We start from the raw sequence: 21,006 nt of genomic DNA, 5'->3' as shown, positions 1-21,006 counted from the left end.
AACTATCATCCTAGACAAAATTAACAGTCACTTGGACAAATATGGATTAATTAAGGAAATCATCTTGGATTAGTTAAGGACAAATTGTATTTAACTAATTTGATTTAGTTTTTGGATAAGGTAACAAAGAGTGTTGATTAGAATAATGTGGTGTACGTGGACTTCCAAAAGCTGTTTGATAAAGAGCCACATAACAGGATTGCCGGCAATGTTGAAGCTCATGCAATAAAAGGGACTGCATCAGCATTGTTATGAAACCCAAACTTACCTTATTGTGGAACGTGGAGATCAGGAACTCCAAGTCCCGGCTGTCTTCGGACTTCCCACATATGCATAGGTTGGGAGCGGGCAGGAGCGCAATTCTTCATCTTCACATTTTTTGGGCCCATGACAGGCCCCATGCATCTGCGCATAAAGAAAAAAGAAGAGTGTGAAAACCTGGGAGTGCTATGGTCAGCAAGTGTCCAGGTAAAGGACAAAGACAGGGGACACAAACAGGTCCCAGCTAAGGTCAGTTAAATGCAAGCAGCAGAGAAGCAGTCTTCAAGTTAGAGAAAAGGCTGCAGGAGGTATACTTTAAGTGAAGTGGACTATTAGGGTAAAGGTTCTGCCCAGCATGGCCGTGGACCTAAGATTTGTCTGTAATTTGGTGCTTGCATGTATACCCAGGAATATAGGGGAATGGGATCTTGGAAGATGAGATTAAAACCCAGTGAGGTGAGCTGTTGTTGACATCTTCCGAGTTTGGTAACTGAAGACGATTCAAATGAAGCCCTGAAGATCCAAGAAGGCAGCAGAATGTTGGTGACTCCATGTTCCGGGCCGCTGGGGCAAAGGTACTCTTTTGGAGCAGCAGTGTTCCACTCGGCGGGGCCGAACAGCTGAAGTTGTGCCCGTGAGTTGGTGCTAGAATGCAGACTTTGGAATCCAGGGGAACAGAGCCTTGGTGACAAGTTTGAAACCCTGCGAGGTGGGCAGTCATTGAGGCCCTTCAAGTTGGAGCCACCTTTGGAGAGAATTCCAAGGTGAGATCTTCGAAGGAGAAGTTTGGAATCCCTTGTGAGAGAGACGGAGTTTCAGTGAGATTGTTAACTCACAGTGTTTACTGACATCTGGGTGGGTTGTTGAGAAATCCATGGAATCCGTTTTGGTCACCTTTGGAATTTATTGTGTAATGCGATATGTTCAACCACAGTTTGCCTGTTAATTCACGTGTGCCTTATACTTAACCTGATTATTGGAGTACTGGATAGATATTGTAAATTGTTTTATCTTTCTGACCTTGTGTAGTAAAGTTTATTTTTGTTTGTTCAAACCCTATGGATTCACTGAGCAAGGGTCTTTGTCTACTCTAAAAGAACTGTTATTGGTTCCTAACCGGATCTCAACAACAATTTGGGGGTTTGGCCAATGATCATAACAGCATGGATATAAAGTTGGCTGAGTGACAGGAAACAGAGAGAAGTGGAAACAGTTGTTTTGTGGTCTGGTCAAAGGAAAATAGTGGGGTTCCCTAAGGGTCAGTATTAGGATCACTGCTATTCTTGAACTATATTAATGACTTAGGCCTGGATGTACAGGGCACAATTTCAAAATTTGCAGATGTGTGAAAACTTGGAAACATTGTGAGCTTTGAGGAGGTAATCCTCAAGAGTATGTTCAGTGGCTGGTGAAATAGGTGGACATGTGACAAATGTAATTCAATGCAGACAAGTGTGAAGTGATTCATTTTGGTGGAAAGAATGAGGAGAGGCAATATGAAATAAAGGGTACAATTCTAAAGGAAGTGCAGGAGCAGAGGGTCCTGGGGGTTTATGTACAAGTCCTTAAATGAACCTGTATAAAATATAGGTTCGGCCTCAAATGGAGTGTTGTGCCCACTTTTGGACACCATAATTTAAGAAGGATATGAAGGCATTGGGGAAGTTGCAGAAAAGATTTATGAGAATGGTTCCAGGTGTGCAGATTATGATCTTTGAAAGATACTCAGAAAGAAACTTAGAAAGTTACTTGAGAGTTATCACTATCCAGTCAGGATTCAACAGCAACCAGCCAATATGGTGGGATGTTGAGTTTTTGATCAGAGTTTAAGATGGAACATAATACACTGGTTACACAGCAAAAACATAAAACCATGACAAATAACAAGTACCAGTCCAGATCAGACAGGATGGCTGGTATGCACAAACAGCTCTTTCTTCCGTCTTCCACTTCTCTTCTCAGTGTTCACGTCTTCTTAGCTTCTGGAACTCCTCAGGAATGTTTGACAGGGGTCTTGATTCAGAGTCCTTGTCCTTGTTCACTGCCTACCACAATGAACACTCCCAATTCTATCCTGGATGGATTATTGACAAGGCCTTTTGGTCTTATAAAGATTTACTTTATTTCAAAATACTCTATCAGGTGTTGAGTTCTTTGTCTAAACTTTGGGTTAACTATCCCGCTGTTGATGTCAATCTACCCTCCATTAGCCCCTTAAGCCTTTTGTACATACTCTGGCCATATTCTTACTTCATCTCTTCCTTATCATTTCTCAATCTTCTTCCCAGATTAGTTCCATCCTCCCATAACATCCGCTATAAGTTAGACTGTCTGTCTGTGAGACCTGCTAACAAGCATTCTCAATGGCCATTCAGCGTGACTATTCTTACCCCTTATCAGACTGATGAACCAGGCTATTGTTCACTGCAGTCAAATCTAATGTCTCCACATACTACTGGGTATATGTTTTTCAGCAAGCAAGATTAATGAAATGTCTAACACAGCTTCCAACCATTTGTTATCTCTTACTACTATGGCGGGATGTCCGGCCTCTGCAGTTATTGGCCATGACCTAGAATTAGGTCACAGCCAGTACTTTAAAGAGCCCCCTGGCATGGATCAGTGTCAGGGGACCCAAAAAATGTAGGATTGCTTCAAATTCCACAGGATAATCTGTCATTGAGCAGTTTGCAGACTTCTAAGGTGAGTGCATTTTAATTTGAGTTCTACTGTCTCCAAACCTGATCAGAGGTGGCTTCCTTTTTTAACCTGAACAAGTTTACCACTACTCTGCCTGGAACAGTTGTCTAGTTGTCGAATGTTTCCCTCCAGAGATCTCTGCTGCATTGGAGTGAGGGGAGAGGCAGAGGAGAAGGGCTAAACCAGCCCCTAGATTCAATGAGGACTCACTCAGAGCCCTCCTACTGCAGTCTCCGACCCACATGAGCAGCTGATGCCGACTCCTGGCAAGAGGAGGAAGCCGAGCCAGACACATGCAGCCCTGGAGAAGGTAGTCAAGGAGGTCAGCAGTATTGTGCTTGTTAGGTGGACATTGTTCCAATGCAGAAAAGGCCAGGGCCAGTACATGTGCAATCTTGTTCCAGTGTGTTACAGGGTGAGCTCGCAAATGCAGGAGGAAAGTAAGTTTGGCTGGACCTCAAAGGCATCAGGATGCAACAAGGGTACAGCTGTAATGGATGATGACATTGTGCTTTGAAAGTTTTGGTCCAGTTGTAGGATGGGTGGTTGGCAGAACGTGCATATGATGGATGAGGACAGCCTCCAGGATGGCACACACTTTACTAATAAAGGGTAGGCAGCATGCCATTAAATAAGCTGAAATTGCTAATGAGTGCATTATTACACATCTTTTCAGAAGAAGCGAACCCACAATGCCCAGGAGCAGGCCTGTACAGGCGGGGGAATTCCAAACCTGGCCTACTGAGTCCTTTCAAAGAGGAGGTGCTGACGCTCACAAACAGAGTCCCCCAGGCGTATCGGCAGAGGTGAGATTAGAGGAAGACCTGGGTCTGATGAAATGGCAAAAGGCTCAATCAGATAGAAGGGGAGAGGGCAAGAGGGAGGTTAATAGAGGCTCAGCATGATTCAGTGAAGCTTGTTAATATCGTTCAGACATTCAAACCCTGACAAGCTTCATCACCTGAAGCTTCAGATTATTGTTCAAGTGCGCATTGTGTCTGCAGAGTCCCACCTCTCATGCTGGACATGAGTACAGTTGCTGAGTGTATTGTCATAGCGCTGATGTAGCAAGGTCTGTGATACCCACTAACCCCTTTACTTACGTTGCTTTGTCACAGGAGAAGCCTCTTCAGATCACCTTCCTCCAGAAGCCAAGCCGCCATTCCCCTCCAAGGAGAGGAAAAACCCTGGGAGGATGCAGCATCACATCCCCACTCTGCACCATGCACCTTGGCAGATACTGGCACCTCGGCTAGGATTATTGTGTCGGAGAGGGGACATGCACACACTGGTGAGGGCACTTCACATTCACAATTGCAGCTGCCGGAGAGTGTAGTGCAGCAGTCCTCGGGCAGTCAGAGGAGTGTCTGAGGTGATCCAGAGTCTGATTACGAATTGGATGTTGAGCCTCTGGAATCATCCGTAATACGTCAGATGCTGGATATCCAGTGCGAGGTCTGTGAAGATTTGACGGATTTACCACAGAGGTTGCAGACTGTGGAGGTGTCCATTCAGGCCATGTGTGTTGCTATCATCCATTCTTCAAAGCACCAATCTTCCTCCATGGACAGACTGGTGATTGTCCTGGAGGGGCAAACCAAGTGTATTACAGATGGACCCATCAGTATGCACTCCGACCTGCACATCATTGCCCTGGTTCTGAGCTCAGGGGCACAGACCCAAGGCGACAAGGGAGCTGGGAATTTGACCAAACTCCTGGAAATAGGACAGGCTGGTGCCCCCTGCCAAATGGTCATAGAGTCATAGAGTTATAGAGGTCTACAGCACAGAAAAAGGCCCTTTGGCCCATTGAGTCTGCACCGGTCAAACAAGTACCTAACTATTTTAATCCCATTTTCCAACACTAGACTGATAGCCTTGTATATCATAGGCATCGAAAGTGCACACCCAAATACTTCCTAGTGGCAGAGGGTAAGCAGCAACTGCCATCATCAGGAAATACCTCTGAGGGCACTTCTGATGGGAGCAGCATCTCCTCCGTCCATCCGCCTTTGACACTGTCCTTGTCCAGTGCCAGATGACAGAAGATCCTCCTGCCACTCAGCAGGAATCTTCTCAAGTGACCGGCACTCAAGACCTCAGCTGCACAGACGACGCCTGCTGAGGTCATCCAGGGCAAGGGAGGTGGCAATTCAGCTGCTTCTCTCCAGTGCAGCAGTAAGCGAGGGAGGAGAACTGTGTCAGAGCTCCTGTCAACATGCTAAAAATACTCCACAGTAGTCACCAGGAGGGACACATGGGTGAGTTGCTTGTTGTTGTTTGTTAATATTCCTTTCACATTTGTAAATAAACCCACATATTTCAGGCCCTCATGCTGATGTTTTAATACTTTGTGTGAGTGTGGTACTTGTCTCTGGAGGCAGAGGAAAGCTTGATAATATTGATACAGGGCAGGAGGACTCATGTGTTCATGTTAGCAAATGGAGAGTATATTAACACGACAATGACTGGACTTGCTCAGTACACATGGGTAAAGGATTGTACAGGTGGTGACCATGCATCTCTGAGACTGGGACTTTTGAGACTCTTGAAACCTCTGCCGTATTAAGACATCCCTGATGCCATGGCCATCCTTGCAATCATGGTCAGGACCTTCCACCTGAACGTCACTGTGTTCCCTCACCTCATCCTCTGTGGATTGGCCCCTAGCTGCTGTGCCCTCATCCTCCAGAGCATCCCGTCTTTGAATAGCGAGGTTATAGAGGGGTGAGCACACCATGAGCATCAGGGACACATGTAAAGGGGCATCTAAATCTCATCTTCTGGAAACCAATGGTCTGCTCGATGATAACCCTGGTGCTTGCAGGACTCTCATTGTACCTCCTCTCCACCCCAGTCCTGGGCCCATTCACAGGTGTCATTAGCCATCTCTTCAATGGATACCCCTTGTCACCTGTGAGCCATCCATCTAAAGAATCAGGGTCACTGAATAGGTCTAACACCTGTGAGTTATGAAGGATGAAGGAGTCATGGTTGCTGCCAGGGTACCTGGTGCATACAGCTCTATAAACTGTGATGATCCAATTTCTAGCCATCTGTAGATATATATTTTAAAATGTTTATTTTTTGCCAGCATCCACCACATTACTGGAATTGTTACTACATTAGTCATTTTCTCATTAACCAGATTCCATCTGTTCAACTGGTTTTATTCAATGTGAACTATTTCTAAACATAATTCATTGTTCCTCAACTTCTTTTGTTCTAACAATGCTGTAAATTGCAAATTCTGCAGCTTATCCTTCCAAAACTACCTGTCTAAGTTACAAGTTTCTGCTGTACTTATCCTGGAACACTGAGCAATTTAGGCAAAGGAAAGCAGATTACAACAGTGCTTTATGTGGGCCAGCCAGATCTGATGATGAATGGTTAAACCAATTATCCACCATAAATATTCAGGTGTGTGTCCCTTGCAGTTCTCTCACTTCCAGTTTAAATCTGCCATCATCACCACTCTTCTCAAGAAACCAACCCTTCTCACCCTATTACTGTCCCATCTCCAATGCTCCTTGCCTCTCCTTACCTGTATTGCCATCTCCCAAATCCACGCCCATCTTTCCCTAAATCCATTTGACTCTATCCAATCAAGTTTCCACTGTTGCCACTGTATTGAAAGGGCCCTTATCAAAGTCACAAATAGTATCCTATGTGACTGAGACAAAGGTAAACTTTGCCTCTCGACATGGTGACCACACTAGCCTCCTCCAATGCCTCAATTTCTAGCTGGGTGAGGCTGTTCTCACCTGGTCCCATTCTTATCTATCTAATCATAGCCTGAGAATCACTTGTAATGGCTTCTCTGCCAGCTCCCACACTGTTATCTCTGGTGTCCTGCAAGGATTTATCCTTGGCCCCCTCTTATCTTCATGCTGCCCCTTGGTGACATTATTCAAAAGTATAGCGTTAGTTTTCACATTGTGATGAAACCTATACTTCCCCTGCTGAATGTGGAGGTCAGGAGCTCTGCTTCCTGATGAAGCTCTGGCATTTCGTGCATGTGCTGGCCGTACACGTGAAGCTCAGTTATTTCATGTTCTTCAGGCCAAGGACCTGCATGCCTGCTCAGAAGAGAGAAAGAAGAATGTCAAAAAAAGGCAGGCCAGATGACCTGGCACGGAGCGCCATTGTTGAGTGAGTGTCCCAGAGAATGGGACATGGGAGGGGGAGAGGGAGAGGTCCCAAAACAGGGAGGCAGACAAAGAGAGGTCTCAAATGGAAATTCCAGGTAAGGGATAAAGACAGGGGACAGAAATAGTCCTTTTAAGTTAACTTAAAAGAATGGAGCAGAGAAATATCCTCCAAATTAAAGAAAGAGCTGCAGGGAGAAGACTTTAAGTGAAGTGGACACGAGAGAAGCCCTGAAGATCCAACAGAGCAGCCAAAAGTTGGAGATTCCATGCTGCGGACTGTCGGCACAAAAGTGCCCCTTTGGAGTAGTGGTGTTCTGCCTAGCATGGCTGAATATCTTAAATTCTGTTTGGGAGATACATATACATACAAACATGCAAATTAGGAGCAGGATTAGGCCACTCAGCCCCTCAAGTCTGCTCCACCATTCAATAAGATTATGGCTGATCTGAAGTGTAACCTCAACCCTACTTTCCTGCCTACCCCCAATAACTTTTCACACCCTTATTAATCAAAAATCTATCTAGCTCTGCCTGAAAAATATTCAAAGACTCTGCTTCCACCAACTTTTGAGGAAGAGTCACAATCCTCTGAGAGAAAAAATTTCTCTTCATCTCATTATTTCTCCTCATCAGCGACCCTTATTTTTAAACAGTGACCCCTACTTCTTGTTTCTCCCACAAGAGGAAACATCCTCTCCACATCCACCCTGTCAAGACCCCTCACGATCTTAAAAGTTTCAATTAAGTCGCCTCTTATTCTTCTAAATTCCAGTGGATACAAGACTAATCTGTCCAGCCTTTCCTCATAAGACAAACCGCCCATTCCTGGTATTAGTCCAGTAAACTTTCTCTGAACTGCTTCTAATGCATTTACATCTTTCTTTAAATAAGGAGACCAGTGCTGTACAGAATACTCCAGATATGGTCTCACCAATACACTGTAGAACTGAAGCGTAACCTCCTTACTTTTGTATTCAATTCCCCTCACAATAAATGATAACATTCTAATAGATTTCCTAATTACCTGCTGTACCTACATACTAACCTTTTGTGATTCATGTACTAGGAAACCCAAATCCCTCTGAATCTCAAAGCTCTGCAATCTCTCACCATTTAGATAATAGGCTTCTTTTTTATTCTTTCTGCCAAAATGAAAAATTATACATTTGCCTATATTATACTCCATTTGCCAGATGTTTGCCCACTCACTTAACCTACCTATGTCACTTAATAGCCTCCTTATGTCTTCTTCACAATTTACTTTCCTGCCTATCTTTGTGTTGTCAGCAAACTTAGCAACTATTCCTTCAGTCCCTTCATCCAAATCATTTATATAAATTGTAAAAAGTTGAGGCCCCAGCGCTGATCCCTGTGATACACCACTCATTACATCCTGCCAAGCAGAAAAAGACCCATTTATGCCAATTCTCTGTTTCCTGTTACCTAGCCAATCTTCTATCCCTGCCAATATGTTACTCCCTATATCATGAGCTTTTATTTGGAAGATGAGGCTTGAGTATGTTTGGAAATCTAGGGGGAAAGGAATCTCGGAAGTCGAGATTGAAACCCTGTGAGATTAGTCATTGTTGAATCCATCCAAGTGGAGCAACCTTTGGAGTGAATTCCAAGGTGAGATCTTCAGTGGTGGAGATTGGAAACCCTCATGAGAAAGACAAAGTTTTAGTGAGATTGGTTGGCTCACAATGTGACAAACGACTGGGTGGGTTTTTGAGAAATCCATGAAATTGGGTTTGTTTGCATCTGTCATTCATTCTGAAGTGTGGTGTGTTCAACCACAATTTTCCTGTTAATCCACACATACCTCACACTTATCCTGAATGTTAGAGTATAAGATAGATATTGTAAATTACTTTATCTTTCTGAACTTGTACAGTAACATTTTTTTGTTTGTTCCTAATGCGTGTAATCTTGTGGCTTTATTAACTTAGTAAGCATCTTGAATCTCAAACTTTGCCTTGAATCTCAAACTTTGTCTACTTTAAATAAAATATTATTGATCCCTTACCAGATCTCCTTCCACAATTCAAGGTCTGTCTAAGGGGCATAACATAAATTTGGGGCTCTTGAGGGGTTTCGAATCCACAGACAAATATGAGTGCTGATACTTGCTGAGGTTAAGGTTTCCACAATGAATTTTACTATACAGATTGAAGAGCAGAATGGCTTAGAATTGCTAGGACTTGTCTGGAGAGGAAAGACTTTCCCCTGAGTGATTTGCAACAGCTAACCGAGGCTAGGTTAATCACATTAGCAGAAAAGTTAGCTTTAGAATTAAAAGCAAAGGCTAAGAAAGCAGAAATAATTGAGGTAATAGCATTGCATCTGGGATTGGAAGAAGAACAAGTTAATCCAGATAGCAATTCAGTTGAGTTAGCTAGAATTCAGAGTTGCAGATGCAACAGTTTGAACTTAAAAAAAGAAAAAGAAATGGATCACCTTGAAATAGAAAAAGAAATGAAAAAATAATTGAATTGAAAGACAAAGAAAAAGAAATGGAAATGAAAAAGCTCGAATTAGAAAAAGAGGAAAAGGAAAAAGAAAAAGAACGATTGAAAGAAATGGAAATGTGAAATCTTGAGCTCGAGTTTCAAAGAGAAAAAGAATTCAGACAGCAGTTTTTCAGGAGAACAATTTTCAGATTATGACATAGTTACAACTGCAGTGCTTAATAAGCCTGAAGCATATCAGTTGAAATTTCAGACTTTAAAGAAAAGACTGAATGAAACATGTGTAGAATTCACTAGGGGAAAAGAAATGCTGTGGGACTGGTGGTTTCGATCATTGAAGTTAGAACAAAATTTTGAGAACGTGAGGGAGCTAATGATAATGGGAGAATTTCAAAATAGCATTCCAATAGTTATTAGGTCACTCCTGGAAGACCATAAGATTTCTAGGGTATGAGAAGCAGCAGTTCTGGCAGATGCATATGATATATTGCATAGGCAGCTAAGGAGCAATAAATCTCCATCTGTAAACTCACAGGAAAGCTGGAGGAACAGAAAAGAGTCTAGCTTTATGGAGGAGGCAGAAGATGTTCCAGTCAAGAAAAATGATAGTGTACAAGGTAAAAGTGATGTCAAGAAACCAGTATGCTTTTATTGCCATAAGACCGGGCATCTCAAAGCCCATTGTTGGATGCTGAACGATAAACTGGTGGCAGTAATAAGAACACTTAAGGAGTTTTTAGAAAAGGAAATGGATGTTAAAACAATGGTACTAGCGCGAGTGACAGGGACTTCTACTGAGAAGTATCAATAATCAGTACAGGAGCAACAGAAGTGCCTGTAGAATTGAAAACTAAAAATTGTCAACTGAAAGGACTGAAACCGCAAAATGGTCTGGAAAGGTCAATGACCGTGGACACTGAATTACAATACTTGCTAGTATTGACACACCGGGTACAGCAGCAGGAATCCAGGCACATGGACAGTTCACAAAAGACCATTTTAAACCTGCAGAGGAGTGAAATGATCTGCATCACGACCTGAGTGAAAGAGTTGAAATAATGGAATCCTGGAAATGGCTAAAAGAGATTTTGATCATGAGGGAAATGAGCTATTAACTGTCACAAGAGTATAATAATTCTCATAATATTATTATGATTTATTGTAAAAGTAGGTTAATAGTGGGATTTGGATAGTTTTTGTGTGTATGTTGGGGGGGATTAAATTGAATTGGAGACAGCTGGTCTGGAGGCTTTGACTCATCAAAAGAATCTAGGTTTAAAATGCTAAATACATAAACATGACTGAAGTTTTAGAATGTGAGGTGAGAAGAATTTGCATTTTTAGATAAATCAGGGTAGTTTGAATTTCAAAGAGATGGTACGATGTTACACCTGGCCAGAGAAGCTGAGCCAAGCAGTGTGTTTATTTTTCCCAAAGGTTACTGATAATATTGGCACCATGAAATGATTTATAGTATGATAAAAATAAAGTTCCAGAGACAAATGGGAACAATAGGATTTGCATTAAAAGGGAGAAACATGTATAAAGGAGAAGAGGCTTTGTCAGAGAGGAAGGTGTTGTGAGATTGACCAGAAGTGTATGGTAGTAATTTGTAGACCTGTGAATGTGCTTGAAATCCTTTATTTTGTTAATAAATGTTTAATTTAGTTTTTGTAAAAAATTTCTACAGTCTTGGTGGACTTATTACTACTGAATTCAAGGCATGCATCTCGAAATAAAATATAAATTGCAAAATTGTTGTGACTGCGTGATCAAGTTTCCCTTATGGATTTGATCTGCCTGGTACACATCATCTGCCACGTCATAACATAACGCACAAAGAAGTCATTTTGACCTAATGGTTGGATTTTCCAACAGGCATTGAGATCCCATTGTTGGGCCTATATGAGGGTCCTGAGCCCACCCATGTTATCAACACACCCACCAGTGCAACCTTTCAGGAGAGGGCCTTCTAATTGGCCAGCTCAGTACTCACCATCTTATTAAGGACAGGTTTTAGGCCCAACCAGAGGGCCTGCAGTGATGTTAGACTGGCAGTCCTAGTGGGAGAGGTGAGTACTACTGAGGAGGCAGGAAAACATGGAGGCACCTCAACACAGAGGCACCTGATCACAGAGGTACCTCAACACGGAGGTACCGCAACACGGAAGTACCGCAACATGGAGGCATCCCAATACAGAGGTACTCTTCACTGCCTGCAGTGCAGTGATAAAATAGAGACCCGAAGCCGGTAGGGCTACTGGGTTGGAGGGAAAACCCCTCCACTGGGCTAGTGAAGGATGGGCTGCGGTATTTCATCCTTTGCACTGTCATCATTGGGACATGGAGTCTCTAGCTCCAATAGACTGCCTGACCTGGTGCCGGAGGGCTGCCTTGATTGAGCAGCGAACTCCTCACAAAACAGGGGAGTGGGGGTTTGTTTAGATTTCAATAAATTAGCAGTGCTGTGCAAATAGCCCTTAAGTAGGACCTTATTGGAACTATTTGACTGCTCCAGTCTGTGAAGTGGGCACCACTGACCTGGTTCACATGTCCTCCAACAGTGCCAGGAAAATTCAGCCCAAAGTCTTGTTTTGTTCCATCATGCTCTTGGCAGAGTTAATTCTCAAAAAGAGGGAAAAAGAGTTGGATAAATCTTGGGCACACAGAACTCCAGTTATATTACTTTTCATTTGTTACCACTACAGATTCAATCTGAACTTTCAGGTTTTGAATGAATCAGAGTATAGTGCAGCTGTCATTAACAGTATTTTTAACTGCAGTGTGAAGACAGTAAAGTGGAGAGATTGTATGAAGCACTGAAGAAAGCAGGAGAGAAGTTTGTGGGTCGTTTCCCATCCTGTCTCTCTCTGAGCCTTCACACAAGCCCAAGTTATATCGGATACTTCTTTGATGAAACAAGTGCTGACATCATCAAACAGTTTGCACTGGCCTTTGCTGCAGAAGCGACAACCTTGGCAGGTATAGGAAAAAGAGGTTTGTTTAACATCTGGCAAAGTATCAACACATCGTCAACTTAACTAGATTTAAATAAAACATTGTGAATACATAACATGTCTGAGTAACAAAGTGACTGATAGTATGACTTCATAGAAGCACAAGGGACTAACGATTAAAGCGACTAAATTCTAAGGGATTAGAGTCATAGAATTTTACAGCACAGAAACAGGCCCCTCAGCCCATCATGTCCGTGCCAGCCATCAAGCACCAATCTATTCTAATCCCATTTTCCAGTACTTGCCCCGTAGCCCTGTATGCTATGGCGTTTCAAGCGCTCATCTAAATAATTCTTAAATGTTGTGAGGGTTCCTGCCTCTACCTCTCCCTCAGGCAGTGTGTTCCAGATTCCAACCAACTGCTGGGTGAAAATTTTTTTCCCCAAATCCCCTCTAAACCTCCTGCTCCTTACCTTAAATCTATGCCCCCTGGTTATTGACACCTCCACTAAGGGGAAAAGTTTCTTCCTTTCTACCCTATCTATGCTCCTCATAATTTTGTGTACCTCTATCAGGTTCCTCCTCAGCCTTCTCTGCTCTAAGAAAAACAATCCCAGCCTATCCAATCTCTCTCATAGCTGAAACACTCCAGCCCAGGCAACATCCTGGTGAATCTCCTCTGCACCCTCTCCAGTGCAATCACATCCTCCCTATATTGTGGTGACCAGAGCTGCACACAGTAATCCAGCTGCAGCCTGGCTAGCGTTTTATACAGCTTCAACATAACCTCCCTGTTCTTATATTCTACACCTCGGCTAATAAAGGCAAGTATCCCATATGCCTCCTTAACCACCTTATCTACCTGTGCTGCTGCCTTCAGGGATCTATGTACATGTGCACCAAGGTCCCTCTGATCCTCTGTACTTCCTAGGGTCCTACCATGCTTTATGTAGTCCTTTGCTGTGTTAGTCCTCCCAAAATGCATCACCTCACATTTCTCAGGATTAAATTCCATTTGCCACTGCTCTGCCCATCTTACCAGCCCATCTATATTGTCCTGCAATCTAAGGCTTTCCTCCTCACTATTTACGACACCACCAATTTTCATATCATCTGTGAACTTACTGATCATACTTCCTGTGTTCATGTTTAAATCATGAATGTACACTACAAACAGCAAATGTCCCAGCACCGATCACTGCGGTACACCACACGTCACAGACTCCCAATCACAAAAACAACCTTTGACCATCACCCTCTGCCTCCTGCCACTAAGCCAATTTTGGATCCAAATTGCCAAATTGCTTTGGATCCCATGGACTCTTACCTACTTGACCATTCTCTCTTGTGGCACCTTGTCAAAAGCCTTACTGAAGTCCATGTAGACTACATCAACTACACTACCCTCATCTACACAACTAGTCACCTCCTCGAAAAATTCAATCAAATTTGTTAGATATGATCTCCCCCTGACAAAGCCATGCTGACTCTCCCTGACTGATCCCTACCTCTCCAAGTGGAGATTAATCCTGTCCCTCAGAATTTTTTCCAATAGTTTCCATACCACTGATGTTAGACTCACTGGCCTGTAATTACTTGGTTTATCCCTACCACCTTTCTTGAATAATGGTACCACATTCGTTATTCTCCAGTCCTCTGGCACCTCTCCTGTGCCCAGCGAGGATTTGAAAATTAGTGTCGGAACCTCTGCAATCTCCTCCTTTGCCTCACATAGCGGCCTGGGATACATCACATTTGGGCCTGGGGATTTATCTACTTTTAAGCCCACTAAACCAACTAATACTTTCAATGTTAATTTGTTCAAGTATATCACAGTTGTCCTCCCTGATTTCTGCACCTACATCGTCCTTCTCCATAGTGAACACAGGTGAAAAGTAATCATTTAAAAGCTCACCTATGTCCTCTGGCTCCACGCACAGATTGCCACTTTGGTCCCTAATGGGTCCTACTATTTCCCCGTTTATCCTCTTGCCCTTAATATATTTATAAAATGCCTTGAGATTTTCCTTTATCGTTCTCGCCAGTATTTTTTTATGCTCCCTCTTCGCTCTCCTAATTACTTTTTTAAAGTACCCCCCCTACACTTTCTATACCCCTCTAGGGCTTCCGCTGTTTTCAGCTCACTGTATCTGCCATAAGCCTCCTTTTTTTACCCTTATCCAATCCTCCATATCCTTGACATCCAGGGTTCCCTGGATTTGTTGGTCCTACTCTTCACCTTTATGGGGACATTTTGGCCCTGAGCTCTCTCTATTTCCTTTTTGAATGACTCCCACTGGTCTGATGTAGACTTTTCTGCAAATAGCTGCTCCCAGTCCACTTTGATCAGATCCTGTCTTATCATATCATATCATCTCACTCAAGAATCTGTGTTGGAAAATGGTGAGGGTGAAGGTTCCCCTGGAGAGTGCAGCCAGAACCATGTTCATGGCACTGTGGGTGGCTCAGCTGCACAAGGAGGATGGGGGAGGAGTAAGAGTGCAAGAGCAATAGTGGTAGGAGACTCAATAGTGAAGGGTACAGATAGGCCATTCTTCAGCCATAGATGAGACTCCAGGGTTGTGTGTTGTCTGCCTGGTGCCAGGGTCAAGGATGTCACTGAATGGCTGCAGGGCATTCTGAAGCGGGAGGACGAACAGTCAGAGGTTGTGGTTCATATTGGTACCAATGACATAGGTAGAAAGAGGGATGAGGTCCTGCAACAAGAATTTAGTGAGCTACGTCACAGATTAAAATACAGGATCTCAAAGGTTGTAATCTCTGGATTACTCCCTGTGCCACGTGTGAGTGAGTATAGGAATAGGAGGACAGAGAGGATGAATGCTTGGCTGAAGAGATGGTGCAGGAGGGAAGGCTTTAGTTTCCTGGATCACTGGGTCTGTTTCTGGCAAAGGCGGGGCCTGTACAAGTCGGAGGGGCTGCACCTGAACCGGAACGGGACCAACATCCTTGCGGGGAGGTTTGCTCGTGTTGTTGCACGAGAGTGGGGAGTGGGGAGGGGGGCGGGGTTTAAACTAATTTGGCATGGGGATGGGATACAGAGTGGATGTACAGTAGGGGTTGATGCACAGCCAAATATAGAAGAGAAACTAAGTCAATCTGGAAGGCAGAGCAAATATAGACCTGTAACGACACAAGGGACAATGCAAGACTGGACTGCATCTATTTTACCGCAAGGAGTCTTAAAAGTCAGGCAGATGAATGGAGGGTGTTGATTAACACATGGGAATATAATATTGTTGCTATCATAGAGACATGGTGGAGGGAAGGGCCGGACTGGCAGCTCAATATTCCAGGGCACTGAGTCTCGCTCTTTACAGCCCCACTCTGCTCGAAGTGTCTCTCTTTACAGCCCCACTTTGCTCCCTGAAGTCTCACTCATTACACTTCCACTCTGCTCACTGAAGACTCTCTCTTTACAGCCATGAGACCATAAGACATAGGAGCAGAAATTAGGCCATTCGGCCCATCGAGTCTGCTCCACCATTCAATCATGGCTGATAAGTTTCTTAACCCCATTCTCCTGCCTTCTCCCCGTAACCTTTGATCCCCTTATCAATCAAGAACCTATCTATCTCGGTGTTAAATATACTCAATGACTGGCCTCCACAGCCTTCTGTGGCAATGAATTCCATAGATTCACCACTCTCTGGCTAAAGAAGTTTCTCCTCAACTCTGTTCTAAAAGGTCTTCCCTTTACTCCAAGGCTGTGCCTCGGGTCCTAGTCTCTCCTACTAATGGAAACATCTTCCCCACTTCCACTCTATCCAGGCCTTTCAGTATTGTGTAAGTTTCAATCAGATCCCCCCTCATCCTTCTAAACTCCATCGAGGAAAGACCCAGAGTCCTCAAACGTTTCTCATATGTTAAGCCTTTCATTCCTGGGATCGTTCTTGTGAACCTCCTCTGGACCCTCTCCAGGGCCAGAACATCCTTCCTGCGATACAGGGTCCAAAATTGCTCACAATATTCTAAATGTGGTCTGGCCAGAGCCTTATAAAGCCTCAGCAGCACATCACTGCTTTTATATTCTAGCCCTCTCAAAATAAATGCCAACATTGCATTTGCCTTCCTAACTACCGACTCAACCTGCAAGTTAACATTAAGAGAATCCTGGACTAGGACTCCCAAGTCCCTTTGCACTCCAGATTTCTGAATACTCTCCCCATTTAGAAAATAGTCTATGCCTCTATTCTTCCTACCAAAGTGCATGACCTCACACTTCCCCACGATGTATTCCATCTGCCACTTCTTTGCCCATTCTCCTAAGCTGTCTAAATCCTTCTGCTGCCTCCCTACCTACTCAATACTACCTGTCCCTCCGCCTATCTTTGTATCATCTGCAACCTTAGCCAGAATGTCCTCAGTTCCTTCATCTAGATCATTAATATATAAAGTGAAAAGTTGTGGTCCCAACACTGACCCCTGCGCAACTCCACTAGTCACTGGCCGCCATCCTGAGAAGGACCCCCTTATCCCCACTCGCTGCCTCCTGCCAGATAGCCAATCTTCTATCCATGCTAGTACCTTGCCTCTAACACCATGGGCTCTTATCTTACTGAGCAGCCTCCTGTGCGGCACCTTGTCAAAGGCCTTCTGGAAGTCCAAGTAGATAACATCCATTGGCTCTCCTTTGTCTAACCTAATCATTACCTCCTCAAAGTATTCTAACAGATTTGTCAGGCATGACCTCCCCTTGATGAAACCATGCTGACTTTGCCCAATTTTACCATGCACTTCCAAGTATTCTGAAATCTTATCCTTAATAATGGACTCTAAAATCTTACCGACCGAGGTCAGGCTGATCGGCCTGTAATTTCCCATCTTTTGCCTCACTCCCTTCTTAAACAGGGGGGTTACATTAGCGATTTTCCAGTCCTCTGGGACCCTCCCTGACTCCAGTGATTCCTGAAAGATCACCACTAACGCCTCCACTATCTCTTCAGCTATCTCCTTCAGAACTCTGGGGTGTAATCCACCTTCAGACCTTTCAGTTTTCCTAGCACCTTCTCCTTGGTAATGGCCACCATACTCACCTCTGCCCCCCGACTCTCTTGAACTTTGGGGATGGTACTCGTGTCTTCCACCGTGCAGACTGATGCAAAGTACCTATTCAGTTCCTCCGCCATTTCTTTGTTCCCCACTACTACTTCTCTGCTCACTGAAGTCTCACTCTTTACTGTCCCATTCTGCTCACTGAAGTCTATTTCTTTACCGCCCTGCTCTGCTCACTCTAAGAGACTAGCAAAGCTGCACCTACTTTTACAGAAAGATAAATAACATTATAGGGCTATTCAGAATGATCGGGTGTTTTAATAAGGTAAATAGGGAAAAGCGTATTTCACTGGGTGATGAGTTACTAATTATAATAATTAATTTATCATCATAACCAATAATATGGATGGGAAAAGATTGGAATTTTTTTCAACAGAATGTTGTTAGGGCATAAAATGCTTGACTAAAAGCATTGGGCTGCATTTTACTAGCAAGACAGACGAGAGGGTTAAAACCCATCCGTTATACCTCTCTGTTACACATCAGCCCATTACAAACTGGCCTGTTACACACCCCATTACACACTGTCCCGTTACTCAGCCCCTATTACACAACGGCATGTTATACACCAGCCTGTTACACAAACCCCCATTACATACCAGCCCATTATATAAAACTCGTTTCACACCATTATATACCCCCTGTTGTACACCAGCCCATTACACACCACCTGTTACATACTGACCCGTTACACATTCCCTGTTACACACCAGCTGCTGTTACACACCAGGCCTTTACACACACTTATTACACTCTAATCCTTTACACAGCTTCTGTTACACACCAGCCTGTTACACACCAGAACTTGACATGCACCCTGTTACACTCCAACCCATTATACATCCCCTGTTGCACAACAGCCCATTATACAACCCCTGTTGTACACTGGCCTGTTACACACCACCTGTTACATACTGACTCATTATACATCCCCCATTTCACACCAGACCTATACACACACCATTTTATACTCCAACCCTTTATGCACTCCCTGTTACACACTGGCCCATTAAACACCAGAACATTACACATCTCCTGTTACACACCCCCTGTTACACACCGGTCCATTACACAGCCTCTTTTATGCACAGGCCCATTAAAAACCAGCCTGTTACACACCCCCATTACACACTGGTCCATTACGCATCTCCTGTTACACACTGGCATGGTACAAACTGGCCCATTACACGCCCTTGTTACACACCTTGACATTACACATCCCCTGTTACACACTGGCCCATTACACACCCCTTGTTACACATCAGGAGAGAAGATGACTCTTTCCACCGCTAAGGGATGCAGCATTGCTGGCTGCTACCCAGAGCCTGGCAGACAGCCAATTCATTCAATTAGTTGATCAGCTGATGACCACTTTACACCCCCTCTGGCATTGGGATAGGTCCCCACCAGGTAACCCTAGGTTTACAGGTGCCTTCTCAGGGGCTTCAATCACTGGGACCTGACCACCAAGCCCTGACACAGTAAAACTAATCCTTACCTGCTCTTTGGTGCTGCTCAATATGGCGGCTTCTCTTATCCTCTAAGAGTCAAGCTGCTAACCCTGCTCAGCGGATCAGAGAGGAGGCTCCATCTCCATTCTCCATTGCCACTGCCAATAAAATCCCCCAGGATCCTACTATCCGCCCGCACTCAGAACCCCGTTTCACTCCCAGCACTTCACTCTTGGTGGTAAAATTCTAGCTATTGTGTTTGAAAGGAATTTTTGAAAAATAAATATTTGCAGGGGGATGGGGAAAGGAGAATGGGATTGGGGAAATCATACTTTAAAGAGCCATAATAGCCATGATGGGCAGAATGGTTTCATTCTTTGCTGAAAGATTGAGCGAAGGGGAAATTTACATTTGGTGGGATGGGGAATGGGCTGAAATGGTTGATGCTGTCCATTATGCAGCCATTCATTACCCCTTGTTGCACACCTGCCTGTAACCTGTTACTCACTGGCTTGTTATACGCCTTCCCAGTAGACACTGTCTGTTACACAACCACCCATTAGACACCCACCTGTTACGCACCTGCCCATTACACCCTGCCCATTACACACCTTCCTGTTACACACCCACTCATTACGCACCCACCCATTACACACCCGCCTATTATTAACCCACCCGTTATACACATGCCATTATTGTATACCTACAACGGACAGGTTTATAATAGATGACTGATCCCCTACTGCCTATTTTGCACTTATTTAGATGTTTAGTTTTAGCTTTATGCACCTGTGTTTCTCATGGGTGGCACTAGAGCCCTTCAGCAACATCACCGGCACCAGAGACCATGGGGATAGTCACAAGGGCCAGAGACTGTGCAGAAGTCATGGGGACCTGAGACTGTGTGGGGAGTCACGGAATTATCATCTAATCATTCATTGGGGTTATAGCTGGTGACCTTTCCCAATGCAGTGATGCTTCCTGGGATCTGTTTGATTTCTATTGAATCATGGTTTTACTTTTTTTTCCATACAGATTGTCATATTGAACTTTACAGCAAGCAACTCCACCTTACACTGTCTCACAAGTTTCAAGTACAGCAGCAGTGGAAGTTGGAAGAACTTGCTCGATCTATCAGATTGGGTGTGAGTTGTCAATGGACAGCAGCGATTTATTCCAGAGACATGCGATTTGTACATTATCAGGTAACTAGTCACATCATTGGCTTTGTGTTTGTTTTGATGAGTTATAGAGCATTTGCAGTGGAGATAAGTAGAAGAGATTGATGGATCTACATACCATGTTTGTGCAGATCTTTAAGGTGAGGTCATGTCTGACCAATGTGATTGAATTTTTCAAAGAGGTGACCAGGTGTGTAGATGAGGGCACTGCATTTGATGTAGTCTACTTGGACTTCAGCAAGGCTTTTGATAAGGTCCAGCATGGGAGACTGATAACGAAGGCCCATGGGATCCAAGGCAATTTGGCAAATTGGATCCAGAATTGGCTGAGTGGCAGGAAGCAGAGAGTGATGGTCGAGGGGTGTTTTTGTGACTGGATGCCCGTGTCCAATGGGGTTCAAAGAGATCGGTGTTGGGTCCTTTGCTGTTTGTGGTATATATAAATGATTTAGACTTGAATATAGGAGGGTTGACCAGTAAGTTCACAATGACACGAAAATTGGTGGGGTGTTAAATAGTGAGGAGGATAGCCTTAGATTACAGGAGGATATGATGGGCTGGTCAGATGGGCTTATCAGAGGCAAATGGAATTTAATCCGGATAAGTGTGAGGTGATGCACTTGGGCAGGACAAACAAGGCACGGGAATACACGATGAATGGTAGGACCCTGGGAAGTACCAAGGATCAGAGGGACCTTGGTGTGCATTTCCGCCGGTCCCTTAAGGTAGCGGGACAGGTAGATAAGGTGGTTCAGAAGGCA

General features: G+C 44.0%; 1 protein-coding gene across 1 annotated transcript in view; it reads left to right on the top strand.

Moving 5' to 3' along the window:
- LOC121290902 (ubiquitin-associated and SH3 domain-containing protein A-like) overlaps positions 1–21,006 on the top strand; it is a 247,238-nt gene that overhangs the window by 69,083 nt on the left and 157,149 nt on the right. The window contains exons 4-5 of the mRNA XM_041211939.1: positions 12,364–12,562; positions 20,100–20,269. Coding sequence (XP_041067873.1) covers positions 12,364–12,562; positions 20,100–20,269 — 369 coding nt within the window. The remainder of the gene's footprint in view (positions 1–12,363; positions 12,563–20,099; positions 20,270–21,006) is intronic.

This window comes from Carcharodon carcharias, chromosome 18 (assembly GCF_017639515.1).
Source record: "Carcharodon carcharias isolate sCarCar2 chromosome 18, sCarCar2.pri, whole genome shotgun sequence".
Lineage (NCBI taxonomy): Eukaryota > Metazoa > Chordata > Chondrichthyes > Lamniformes > Lamnidae > Carcharodon > Carcharodon carcharias.
Note: the sequence above shows the minus strand (reverse complement) of the source record. Positions and strands in the feature narration are given on the sequence as shown.